This window comes from Pagrus pagrus, assembly GCF_965226575.1.
Source record: "Pagrus pagrus genome assembly, chromosome: 6".
In the NCBI taxonomy this organism is placed as follows: domain Eukaryota; kingdom Metazoa; phylum Chordata; class Actinopteri; order Spariformes; family Sparidae; genus Pagrus; species Pagrus pagrus.
In genome coordinates, this window is record NC_140190.1 from 12,073,567 (window position 1) to 12,085,672 (window position 12,106).

At 43.0% G+C, this 12,106-nt stretch overlaps 1 protein-coding gene across 1 annotated transcript in view; it reads left to right on the plus strand.

Annotated features, from left to right (window-relative positions):
- Positions 1–303: 303 nt before the first annotated feature.
- The window catches only part of unc13a (unc-13 homolog A (C. elegans)), a 48,395-nt gene continuing 36,592 nt past the window's right edge, over positions 304–12,106 (plus strand). Inside the window, exons 1-7 of the mRNA XM_084354751.1 lie at positions 304–789; positions 7,129–7,158; positions 7,267–7,366; positions 9,412–9,529; positions 10,712–10,835; positions 11,070–11,140; positions 11,393–11,447. Of these exons, the coding sequence (XP_084210877.1) occupies positions 768–789; positions 7,129–7,158; positions 7,267–7,366; positions 9,412–9,529; positions 10,712–10,835; positions 11,070–11,140; positions 11,393–11,447 (520 nt within the window). The 5' untranslated portion in view covers positions 304–767. The remainder of the gene's footprint in view (positions 790–7,128; positions 7,159–7,266; positions 7,367–9,411; positions 9,530–10,711; positions 10,836–11,069; positions 11,141–11,392; positions 11,448–12,106) is intronic.

A 12,106-nucleotide genomic window follows, 5' to 3' on the forward strand; every position in this document is an offset into this window, starting at 1 on the left:
ATTTAACAGATATTTTTTTATGTGAACTATTATTTACAATTACACAGTCTTCATAAGATTAGATTCTATGATTAAGTTTATCGATTTGAGGGTCCATCCTTTGCCCATTATCACCAAAAGTACATTTTTTATCCAGCTTTTGGGATCAACCAATCACAGCTTTTGAAATGATGACTCACACCTAGCAACGGGGTCAACCACACCTCCTCACTAAGATAGGAGTTCCTGTCCATTCCTCGCTCAGAGTTCTCTGGGAATGTTCTGAAATCACTCCTAAGCTAAGACTCCCTGCTAGGAATGTTTAGGTGAAGTCAGGAGCTCCCTGAGAGGATTCTCGGAACCTTCAGGAATACGGGCCCAGGTGTTTGACAATCTCCACCCCCTCCACCGCTCTGACGTCACTGCCAGGAGCTGTCCACAGCAGCGGTGGTGCTGAAGCTGAACAAGATGGCTGTGTGTTGGGGAGCGGAGAGCTGAGAGAGAAGGAGGGGGCGACAAGAGGCTCGAATTTAGACGGACAAGCCATCAAAAAGACGAGAGAGGTTTGCGACGCCGGCGCTCACCCTCCAAGTGGGAAGATTTGTATTTTTTGTTTCCGTGAAGCGTAACGAGCTCCTGCCAGGCCCCTGTCCCTGCTGGCGACGGCAGGCTTCTCCATCTCCAGCCCCGACGGTTCATTCACAGGGTGTATATCCATCGCACGGATTGGCTCAATTACGGAAGCTGGTGAAGAAAACTGGACCCTGGACTAAAGGCGCATATAAGAAATGTCATTGCTGTGTGTTGGAGGTAAGAGACAACTCACAATCCGCGTCTTGGCACGACTTGCTGCCATCCTGCTGTAGCGCGAGCGGCTTCAGTAGCTGCAAGTCTTTTCTTTGCAGCTTTTTAGGAATTTACCTGTGAAGATATCGATCCATACATCAGTGTTTTTGGAATAGCCATCTTGCACAGTAATGTTGAAATGTGCTAAAGGGCAGTTTGATGCGAATTCAATTAATAAGGCGAATACTTAACATCAGCTTTTGCATGTTTCTGATCGAATAATTTTTTTTTCTGTAATTCACCTTAAAATATTTCACGCCGACAGTCTTGATCGACAGCCTGGGTTCGTTTCACAAAAACCTGGCATCGCTACAACCGGATCGATTCATGGAGTAGGTGTATGCTTTCTGGCAGCCGCTGTCAAACATAGTAAAACAAGATGTAATCCACTCTCAGTTTGTGCCCGTGTGACAGAAGCGGTGGGTGGTTTTATGTTTCATGTCAAAGAGCTGATAGCATTTTGATTAGAAATCATCTCCAGTGCAGACATTTCGTGTCAGTTTTCATGCGTAATTGCGCGGAGCCAAAAAAAAAAAAAAAAAGGCGTGTACAGTAGCCTGCGGGTGTCTTTACAGTAGGGTACTTCTTGAAGCCATGCGATTGGGTGCAGCAGTCTTAGATCCACATGCCTCCTATTGATTGAGCTCTATAATGACAACCACAACATGTTCTCTCTCTGAATAATTCAAGCTTCCTCAGTTGTGTCCAAATTGCTTTTCTACTGTATGAACAGGCCCTACTCATCACGCTGCACTGTGTCATGACAGTGTCTACTCTCAGTTATCGAAGGTGTGTGTGTCTTTTTCTGCTAAACCTATGATGTTGCCTATGAAGTGAAACAAGTAGAAAGTTACCCAACATCTTTTTTAAATGTAAGCGCTTATCAGTGAATCCATGATAGGCTCTTAAAAGTCACGCAGTCGCTGTAAAAAAAATAACATTTTCAAGCAGAGCATATGTGGTTGTATCTAAGATGTAGAGATATGTTGGTTTTGATTGATCAAGTTGGAGTTTTGGGCTCCACATAGGAGCGAAAGACTGAAGACTTCCCTTTATTAAGACTGCATTTCTTCGAATTAATCAAATCTGAGTCCTTTGCTGTCGGACATGATTTTAATTGAATTGCGTAACTGTCTAAGGGGAAACTGGCTGGGTGGATTGTGCAGATGTCTTGGGAGTGAAGCACCATTATCCTGTGGATCTCCTGTAACCTTCCCCACAACCTCTGGTCAGTCCCAGATTCCACTTTGGCACCAAAAGTTAAAGCACAATTCAACACACACTGATCCTGTCATTTATCCTTGTCCTTGGAATTGTGCTTAAAGTTTCATCAAAAGTAACGTAAAATGCTCCAATTTTAGGGTGATTAAGTTTTGTTTTTTGTTTATTTGTTTTTTTACACCGCCTCTTAACTTCTTCAGGAGAAGTTACAACATTCCTCAACAGCTTCAAACGCCGTCAAAAACACCCAGACTTATGAAGAGACAGTAATCTGCTGCTTTCTAAAATCCTCAGTGACTTGCTGTGAGTTTCCCTCGTTGTGACAGTTAATAACAGCTTCCTAATAACTCCTCAAATTAAGAACACATTTGCCCCATGCACTGTGAGACTTGTAGACCAGTTTGCGTTTATTTACTACTCCTGGACACTGGAGAAATGTGTTGCCTGATTTATCGTGGAGCACTGCAGAAAAGGACGGAAAGGTGATTCCCTCAAGCGTCTTCTTCAGAGAGGTCGGTCCCGGCCTGTAGTGTTTGTAAAGAGGCTGCTTTACTGTTGGCACCAGTGCTCGAGCTGATTGCACAGATGTCAGGAATGAGATTCAGGCTCATTGGTGGTCCCTTTATGTCCCGAAGCGTTGTTGGCATAGCAACCCCAATGGTAATTCAGGTCTCTGCTGGCATTTTCTCATTAGTTTCTATACACAGCATTATAGGCCTGCAGCTAGGTTTATATTGATATTATATTTCTTTCCAGTGGCTCTGAGAAGAATGAGCCCCACGGTAACACAAGTCGGGCCGATAAACATTGCGGTGATCCGAGATGTGTGCATGGTCTACTTCCATGTCTCGTGATGTTAGAGGCAGCCTTTGAAAATGATAGCTTGTGCCACAGAAGCTGCATAAGCGTATTCAGACCTGGCAACCAGCCTCTCCCTGTCACCCCCTGTAGTGAGATGCCAATTCACACATAACTTTAGAACAGAGTGAGTCATGAGAGACATCCTCATTAGTGTCACCTTCTTTCACCGCAGCACCATCCAAACATCTATTTAAGACTATTTAACACACAGTATGTATTCAGATCGTTATGGAAGATTTCCTGCAGGAGAAGTCAGAAAGTCCAACATTAGATTTGAATGAAATTAAGCACAAAGCTGTCCTTGGCTGGTTCTGTGTCTTATTACCATTTCAAACACACTGCTGTGTTATTGTAATAATGACTAGGTAACTGGGAGTCTGGAAATAATTAGGAGCAAAGTTCAGTTGTGTTTTAATGGAAATATATACAGTGCAGCGGATAATGTAGCATTCATATCATGTGATTAATGAATCCAAGGCTGCATATACTGTAGGACCACTGTTATATGTGTTATATGTAGCCTTGGAAAGCAGTAAATACTTGTACTTACGTTTTCAGTTTCTAAGATTTACCACCACCAAGGAGGTGATCTTTGTTTGTTGGTTGGTTTTGTAAACAGGATTACACAAAAGCTACTGAACAGATTTTCACGAAACTTTGATGGAGGATGTGTTTAGGTGGCTGGTATCTAAGAGTTGATGTGGATCAGCAGTTTACAAATTAGAGTGATACAGGGCTGCAGAGTTTGTTCTTGAAATATGTTTCAGTTAGTCTGTATTATGGAGTAATAATAAAAAGATTTTGTTGCGGATCACGATAAAAAACACTCAATAAGCTGAACGGGATAATCGTACATCGAGATAAACATGAATATCCTCACATGAGTGACTTGAAAAAGCTGTTTACTTCGCTGGCGTACAGTCCTATATCGGTTTAACTGATTTATTTTCATTTGCCTCAGTCTGTCATCCATGGATCCAGGTGGTTTGCGCATTGTACGACAGCGAGATGAGGTTACCAAAATGTATTTATACTTTATTTGTGCAGGAGGACCTTGTGATTTATTATAACTTATTTAAGGTTCTTTGTTTTTCATAAAAAATAGATGTGACGGAATAAATTATACTATTTTCTCACTAAATGTAAAGTGATTGCAGTATGTTGTAGTAAGATTTTACGTTTTATTTGAAACTTTTCAGAATATTTTGATGATAATGGCGTAATATCGTGTTGGACAGGGTAATGATGACATTACATTTCCTGTAGTCTGTATGAATGCAGTCATCAGTGACTACCATTGTGTCACAGTCTAATTGCTATTATTGATATATATCCGGAGGCATACTGCAGGTGTGTGACTGATTTTTCTCTGGCAGTGAGTCAGCGATGCTGTAACAACCTCTCAATCTTTGTCACTTTTTCTCACTTAATTGTGCACTTGAGTCAATTCTCTCCCTTTTTTGTCATAATCTTCAGATTTCTCTTCACTGCATCCCCTGCCTGCAGGTTTATATTGTTGTTCCTGGTGTCGGTGTAATTGCTCTGAATTGTAGGCTCTTTGAAAGCTTTTGATTGGAAAACCTCAGGAAATAAAAAGCCCCTTTTAGCTCCTCTACACCAGGCCATGAGTGAGTGTATTTGTCAAATTTTTCTGCAGCACAGAAAGAGAAAATGAGATTCTGTAATTGCTGTGGAAGGTACTTTCTGTTGAGGGTTTGCAGAAAATATATCGCACTCCTTTTTTTTCACCTACTCCTCTTCACTCCTTCCCCCTGTGCTTTAACTGCAGCGATGGTGGTTTAGTCTTATGCCTGTGAGCTGTGAGCAGCACCCCCCTCCTCACCCACCATCCCCACACTCACACACACCCCCTTTCCGGCACCCCCCACCCCTGTCACACTGAAGTGGTTATTTTTAGTGTTGGGGATGCAGCGCGCTCTGCCCGCATCCGGCTGCACAGAGAGATTAATGGAGCACGAGAGAAAGAGATAGAAAGGGAGCGCACGTGCATACTCGCCACATGGCAGGGGGAGCTTGTAGGAGCGAGCGATGGAGTGAGAGGGAGAGAGAGAGAGGAGCGATGACTGGCGGATGGTGTAGAGAGGACAGTGTATGGCAGAGAGCGTTGGCAAGGGTGCAGCCAAGGTGCATCTGTCATTTACTGTCTGTTTAAAGTAAAAAATAACTCATTTGGACGCCTCTTTGTCATATGAATATTCAGTGCTTCCTTGGAAAAGCACCCTCCTCACCCCTCAGGCGTGACTGCCTTGTCAGCAGCTAAATCATCAGAAAGGGGATTTTACTTTGAAGTTGGCTAAGAAGCTACACCAGACCACTCACTCGGGCACCTGCCTCATGAATCAGAGAGATGTTTAAATGATAAGTATAAGTGATTAGTATTATCCAAGGGACAAGGGTTTGCTGAGGTGACGCTATTTTTAGAAGCCAATTTGTCCACATTGATTATCATGCTAGCTCTGCTGTCACTAAGAAAAATGACTCTGAATGAATGTGTTTCTTTGTCGTCATCACTTTTGCCACCCTGGTGATGCTTGATCGGCTAACAGGGAGTGTTTATTTGTTTAGTTCTGTCTATTCAGAGTGTTGGACTGTGGGTCACACATTATAAATGTACACATGCGCTGGGAATTTGTTGTTGTGGTCCAATTAGATTGGTTCTAAATTATTCCTTGTATTTCTTTCCTAAAATGTAACATCAGTGAAAAGATGCAATCAGCAGGGATTAAAAAAAACAGAGCTCTGAATATTAATACCTCACTGCTGAACATGGGGATGCTGGGCATCGGCAGGGTGTCTGATTGAATGAATAATGAATAGGCTTCCGACGTCACTGGTTTTAAAAGTCAGTCTGGTACTTTCAGAGGTCCCTGCATGTAGAAGCTGGCGCTGGCACCTCAGTGGAGCCTCATCTATTGTGTGAGACAATAAGCAGCGCTGCTTTGCCTTTTATCCAGCACCCCTTGTCGCCCAGCCACGCAGGAATACATACAAATACATTGTTCGCAGATGACGAGGCATGTGGCCGCTCTCCTCCATGGCATCACCTTTTACTCTCACCTGCACAAACTGTCCTTCTGGCCCTGTGACTCAGGGATCATGACATCTCCTGCCGTACGGATGCGGACTTTCATATTGAGATTGTGGCATTCAGGCCAAAGAGGACAGAGGAGTCCCAGCCTGAGAAGAGCAAGATCCCCCCCACTGTCCCCCCTTCACTCTCCGAAATGCCAGGCTCCTGCCAATCACCAGCCAACCATACTGTCATGCACATGAGCTACAGGCAGAGGCCCGGGGATGGTTTACTCTCATTACAGCTGCAAAGTCTTTTTTTTTACGTGTACTTGTAGAAGTAAACAAACAATCTGTAATTTTACTTAAAGTGGAAATAGATGACTATTTGATTTTCCCTTACTCCGAGCGTTTCCCTGTGGTGTTAGGCACCACTGTTGCAAAGACAACATTAGCAGCCTGGCTACTGTCCAACACAAAATAACAACTGTGTGACCCAATTTGACCTGATATCAGCGCTATGAAAAGGATTAAGTAAAGAAGAGTTAAACAACCGGTGGGCAGGTTTTGTTACTTACTGATCTAGTAGAAAGAATGCTGGTTTAGAAACCATCTCATGTCCCAGTGGTGAGGGGGAACACATACAAGAGAGCAGAGTGGATGTCCGTCTGTTGGCTTGTTTTATGTTGGTTTCTATCCCTCTACAACTTCTTTGCCTCCTCCATCAGCGAGGCTCTTTTTCTCTTGCAGTTTAGGCAGCGACCAGGGAAAACAATGCCTCTTCGTGTTTTCAGTGAGGCAATGCCAGACGCACTTCCTTTGTGCCGTTATGCGACCTTCAATTTTCCGGGAAAAATCCAGCCCGGAGGCGCACCGACTAGCACAGTGAAAGCAAGGTTTATTGGGAATAAAATCTATACGCGGGTGTTGTAATTTTTATACAGCCATTACAATGTGCAAACAGTATTTACTTCAGAATGATGAGTTACAGCAAAAGAGTTGTCTATTATCAGCTCAAGTATTAAGTATTGAACTTTGGTGAATTTCAAACCACCCTCGTTACAGAGTGAAAACAAAAGACACTTGGAAAAACTCTGAATGTTATATTTGCATGTTTAAAGATGTTATATTTGAGATCACTTTGTCCATAGTCATACTAACCTCTTGTTTGTTTTCTCAATTTGTTTGCAGTGAAGAAAGCCAAGCTCGATGGACCCCAAGGTGAGGATATCATCCATTTAGTACTTATTTTTTTACTGAATCGGACTGTTTCATATAAACAAACACACGGTAGCGCGACTAATGGGGTTTGCTTTTTCCTTTTTGCAGAGAAATTTAACACATACGTGACCCTGAAGGTGCAGAATGTTAAGAGCACAACCATCGCTGTGCGAGGAAGTCAGCCATGCTGGGAACAGGATTTCATGTTGTGAGTGCTTCTTGTCCTCTTTCATATCTTCTGCCCCTTTAATCCCACCATGTCTTTTAGCCCCTCTCTTCTTCTGTATATCTGTTTTCTTCTTCTTCTTCTTCTTCTTCTTCTTCTTCTTCTTCTTCTTACTACTACATTCACACCAACTTGTCTTCCTCCTCTTTCACACGTGTCATTGGCTTCATGTGTCATAGAAATGCTCACAGGCAAACAACTGTACACATAGGGGTATATTTAAAGTTTAGGTGACCGAGGAAGGAGCCATTAGATTAATCAAATGTGTCAATTAAGCCATGGGTTTTGACTTGAAGGCGTTAAATCTGATAAATTGCCTCAAGTAATATAATTTAAGTCAGAGTCAGTTGGGGCTGAAGACTACACGTTTGTTAGATGGTGTGGAGAAGAGATCTTATCAGATCCCTGTCGCCCACTCCTCATGCACGCTAGCGAGTCGATGCTACGTGAGCCACTCCAAGCATAACACACCCATATTTAAAAATGAACTGTTGGCACTGCAGTAGTCTGGCATCACCAGTGCTGAGCCATCACTGGAGAAAGGTTTGGCTGTACCCTTCATCATTCTACAGGGAAAAGGAAACGCTCTGGCTTGTTTGTATTTCTTTAAACCAATCAGTTCTTGGCTATGCAAAGCCCGGGAGGCAGCAACCGTGCCCCTGCGAAATAGTGTCTGGGGGGACTTGCTACCTCTAGACGATATCTCTAGTTCTGCTGCATCGATTTGGATCATGTGGTAAAACTGCCAAAGAGTGGAAATATTAATAAATTGACTTTCATGCAAGAAATTATTAATTCAGTATTAGAACTTAAAATCATTTCGATTTTTATTTTCAAAATCATTCTTATTTTTAGTTTGACATAGTCATAAATATAAGAGTCTACATCTAGTGTGAATTCCCATGGGTCCCTTTTTAAAAAAAATAGTCATAAATAGATAGAATTTGTGTAAGAAACGTAACTTAGGCTCTTTTAATATTTTTCAGGTGTGGTCTGTGATCTTCTGCTTCTGTGTGCTAGTTCCCATTAAAACAATCTTATGGTTGTAACAGTATTTAACCTTTATTTGTGTCTCCAGCTGTGCCGTGTTGGGTGTTAAAATATCAGGGACTTGGGCCCGGAAAGTAAAAAGTCCTTAAATTGAATGTTTAAGAAGGAGTAAATACCGTTAATTCACACAAATAGAGATGTCACCTCTGGGGCTCAAGTCTTCAGCACACAGATGTGCACCGCAGGGCAGCAGGGTCAGCTGTGACATTTATACCAGGAGTTATTTTTGCCCGATTCCTCTCCGTCTCGCTCCCTTTGAAGAGCGAGGGGATGATATAACACCTGTGATGTTCGAGCCGCTGCAGCGCAGTTCGCACACCCAGTGTAGAGGGTTTCTCCTGGATTCAGTACACCTCTGCCCCTTTTTTCCCCTTTTGTGAAGCAACATACCATTCAGCCATTTGCCAAATTACTTCTTTGCCCCCTAAGGAAACAGAAAGATGCATTTTCATATCAAAGCGATGACTATTATTAGCGTTTGATTCAGTTAAGACAGCCAGTGGGCGTGAGAAGAGGCACTGTTGGACAATGAGAGATGCTCAGTGAGCTGATAATCTGCCAGTCAGATTTTTAATCACTTTACAAATCATTTCCAGACCTTAGCTGTATGGACTGTATATGTTGTTTGATGGAAAAAAAGTGACTCACGGAGTTTACTTTTGTTTGTCATACAGGGGTGATATACATAGTCTCTGCTTGCGCTCTCTCTATATCATTGACAATCACCTGCTCTTTCCATCTTCGTGCCGAATGACTCATTTCCCTCGGCAGATTGAATCACAGTGCATATCCATCACCAGATTTGAGTGAAGCTCCTGATGGCATAGACTGTATTTCCGTTGAAACCTCTCTGTGCAGGGAGGTGTCTGCATACAACCCCGTCTCTCAGCTCTGTATTATCTTACTCCCTTTCCTCTGCTTTTTCCTAACCCGTTTCTCTTGCTCTTAATCCGCCTCTTCCTCTTTCTGCCGAACAGCGAGATAAACCGGCTGGATCTGGGCCTGACGGTGGAGGTGTGGAACAAAGGGCTGATCTGGGACACCATGGTGGGCACCTTATGGATCCCCCTGCGCAACATACGGCAGTCCAACGAGGTACACTCCCTCTCTCTGGCTCAGACTCAGATCTCCCAGCATAAGGTTTAATCGGCTACACTTCTAGTACAAGATTAGTCCGGTCGGAGTGATGAATGAATACAATTATTGAAATAACCTAATAACACCTGACTTTTAATGTTACTTTAATTAAAACCATGATGTGAGACTTGGAGAGTGCTTTGAGCTTCAACATGTTTATGTCTGAATATAGTAACAGTGAGTAAGTAACAATGTGTAATCAAACAGCTAGTGATACACTGTTGTCATACTAATGGAGATTATAGCAAGTCACATTGAGAGAAATTACGTTTTGCGTCAGTTCATACTGGAAGTTATACTGCTGCTGCTCTGATCAGCTGACAGCCTCTGATTAAATCATTGTTTCCGATCAGTCACACACCAATCACAGCCCATTCTCACAACAAGGCAGTCCATTAAGATATGGCTTCCTCCTCACATATCCCTCCTGCTCCTACGCTGCTGCTAGCACCATTTTAGTTTAGAGTCCTAACAGGGCTCAGAAGTTAGGAACGGCATTGCTTAGGGCTCACTCTTGTATACCCTGCAGGGGTTTTCTGCTTTGCGCTCCCCTGTGTTGTCTGAGCATGCTGCTTGGTTAATTCAGGGGACATCGTAAGAATAGATCCATCAGTGCCAAGCATAACTGTATTTCCATTTGGTGCAATAAATGGTTAATGAGAAGAGTGTTCTTGTTTGTTTTTTAATGTTTCAGTATTTGTTGATGTTTTTTCCATCTACATACTGTTTTGATTTATAATGTAGTCCTGCTGCATTGTATAACACATCTGCTGATGCCTTTGTGAAATATACTCTAATTGGCTCAATCAATAGTACGTGTCACACCCAGGCTCGTTATGTTTGTGCACAAGGAATTAGAATTGGTTAAATTCTGTAAACCACTGAATTGAATGAGATAGTAAGATGGTGTAAGGGACGTAGGTATTTCCTTGGTATTTTTGATTGTCCTACGTATTTAATTAATGTTCAGGTGCTGTAACCAGGCACAGTGACATCCACGAGCCTTGCCATCACTGTGAGGCACCTAAGAGATTTGCGCTTTAGTCAAAGCTAATGATAGCCTGATAATTAATCTTTCCGGTGAGGAAGTCATGTCGCAGTCATATTTCTCTGCCCCTCTGCTTCCTCGATTCTTTCCAGGAGGGTCCAGGCCAGTGGCTGACCCTGGACTCCAACGCGATCATGGCTGAGAATGAGATCTGTGGAACCAAAGACCCGACCTTTCACCGGCTGCTGCTCGACACCCGCTTTGAACTGCCACTAGGTTTGGCCTTTCATCAGAGTTATATTTATCCTGCCTGACGCTTTATACTGTACTTTGTTCAATAGTTGCTACTGCTAGTCCTAAAACGACCACATTTACTGCTTATTTTATTGCTGCTATGACTACAGCGCTAACAGTACCTCTAAAGCTGTTACTTTAGTTGAGAGTTCACTTTCCATCTTGGAAGCATTTGATGTGGAGAAACATGTTGAGCGTTTGTGTCGTGTGCTGCAGACATTCCAGAGGAAGAGGCCAGATACTGGGCCAAGAAACTTGAACAACTAAACGCCATGAGAGATCAAGATGTAAGATCCACATCACTCTCTGCACCATCTGTCTTCTATATTTCCTCATCTATTTATTCCTTTCTCTTTCTTTCATAACCCCGTCCTATTGTGTTTCCTTTCCACCTCTTTCTTTATCCTCCACACTCCCTCTAATTACACTCTGTTGCTGCCAATATGAGCAGATTTGCCAAGTCAATAATTTTTCCAGCGAAGAAGAATTGCTGGATGCTATTTTTTTTAATAATATGCCTGTTTTTTTCCCTCCCTCAGTATGCCTATCAAGAAGAACAGGAGCGGCCACTTCATGCCCCATCCACACAGTGCTGTGAGTCCTCCGTCCACCTCCTCCTCTTTTGTCCTTTTTATGCCTCCTCCTTTTCCCCTCCTGCTCCATCACACAGACTCATACTGAGAACAGGGCTAGACAGCATGTAGAAATGAGGCTGATAGATGAGGCAACGGAGGGAAGCTGAGGGACGGAGGGAAGCTGATGTGACGAATCATGCATGCAAGCCTGTCTGAACACTAGAAATGACTTATAGGTGCGAGATGCGTGATGAATGTGAACTGACATACGCTGGGTCGTCAGACACAGACCGCCCTGCCTGACTGTCTGTCTAGTGATGATGACACAGGGGAGCAGGTGGATAAGTGTGTAGAGTGTAAATCTGTGGACAGGAGGGGTTGGTGGGTGGCATGATGCTCGTGTGTGTGTGTATGCAGAGATGGTAACAGCATGTGTGCGTTTTCTGTTCTTCGTTACTTAGCAGCGCCAAGGCCAGCAGCATTTGCACAAAAGTTGATTTTGATCTAAGCTTCTCTAAAGACCTTGTGCTTTTCTTCACTCTCACACGTACATACACTGATGAGCGCTTATATATATACAGTTTAAATGATTATTGCTCAGGGCTGCAAATCTCTACATATTTGTTTACCTGGCTCTGTAGACTGCTGATGTGTGTAATTTGTGGCCCAAACCTCATT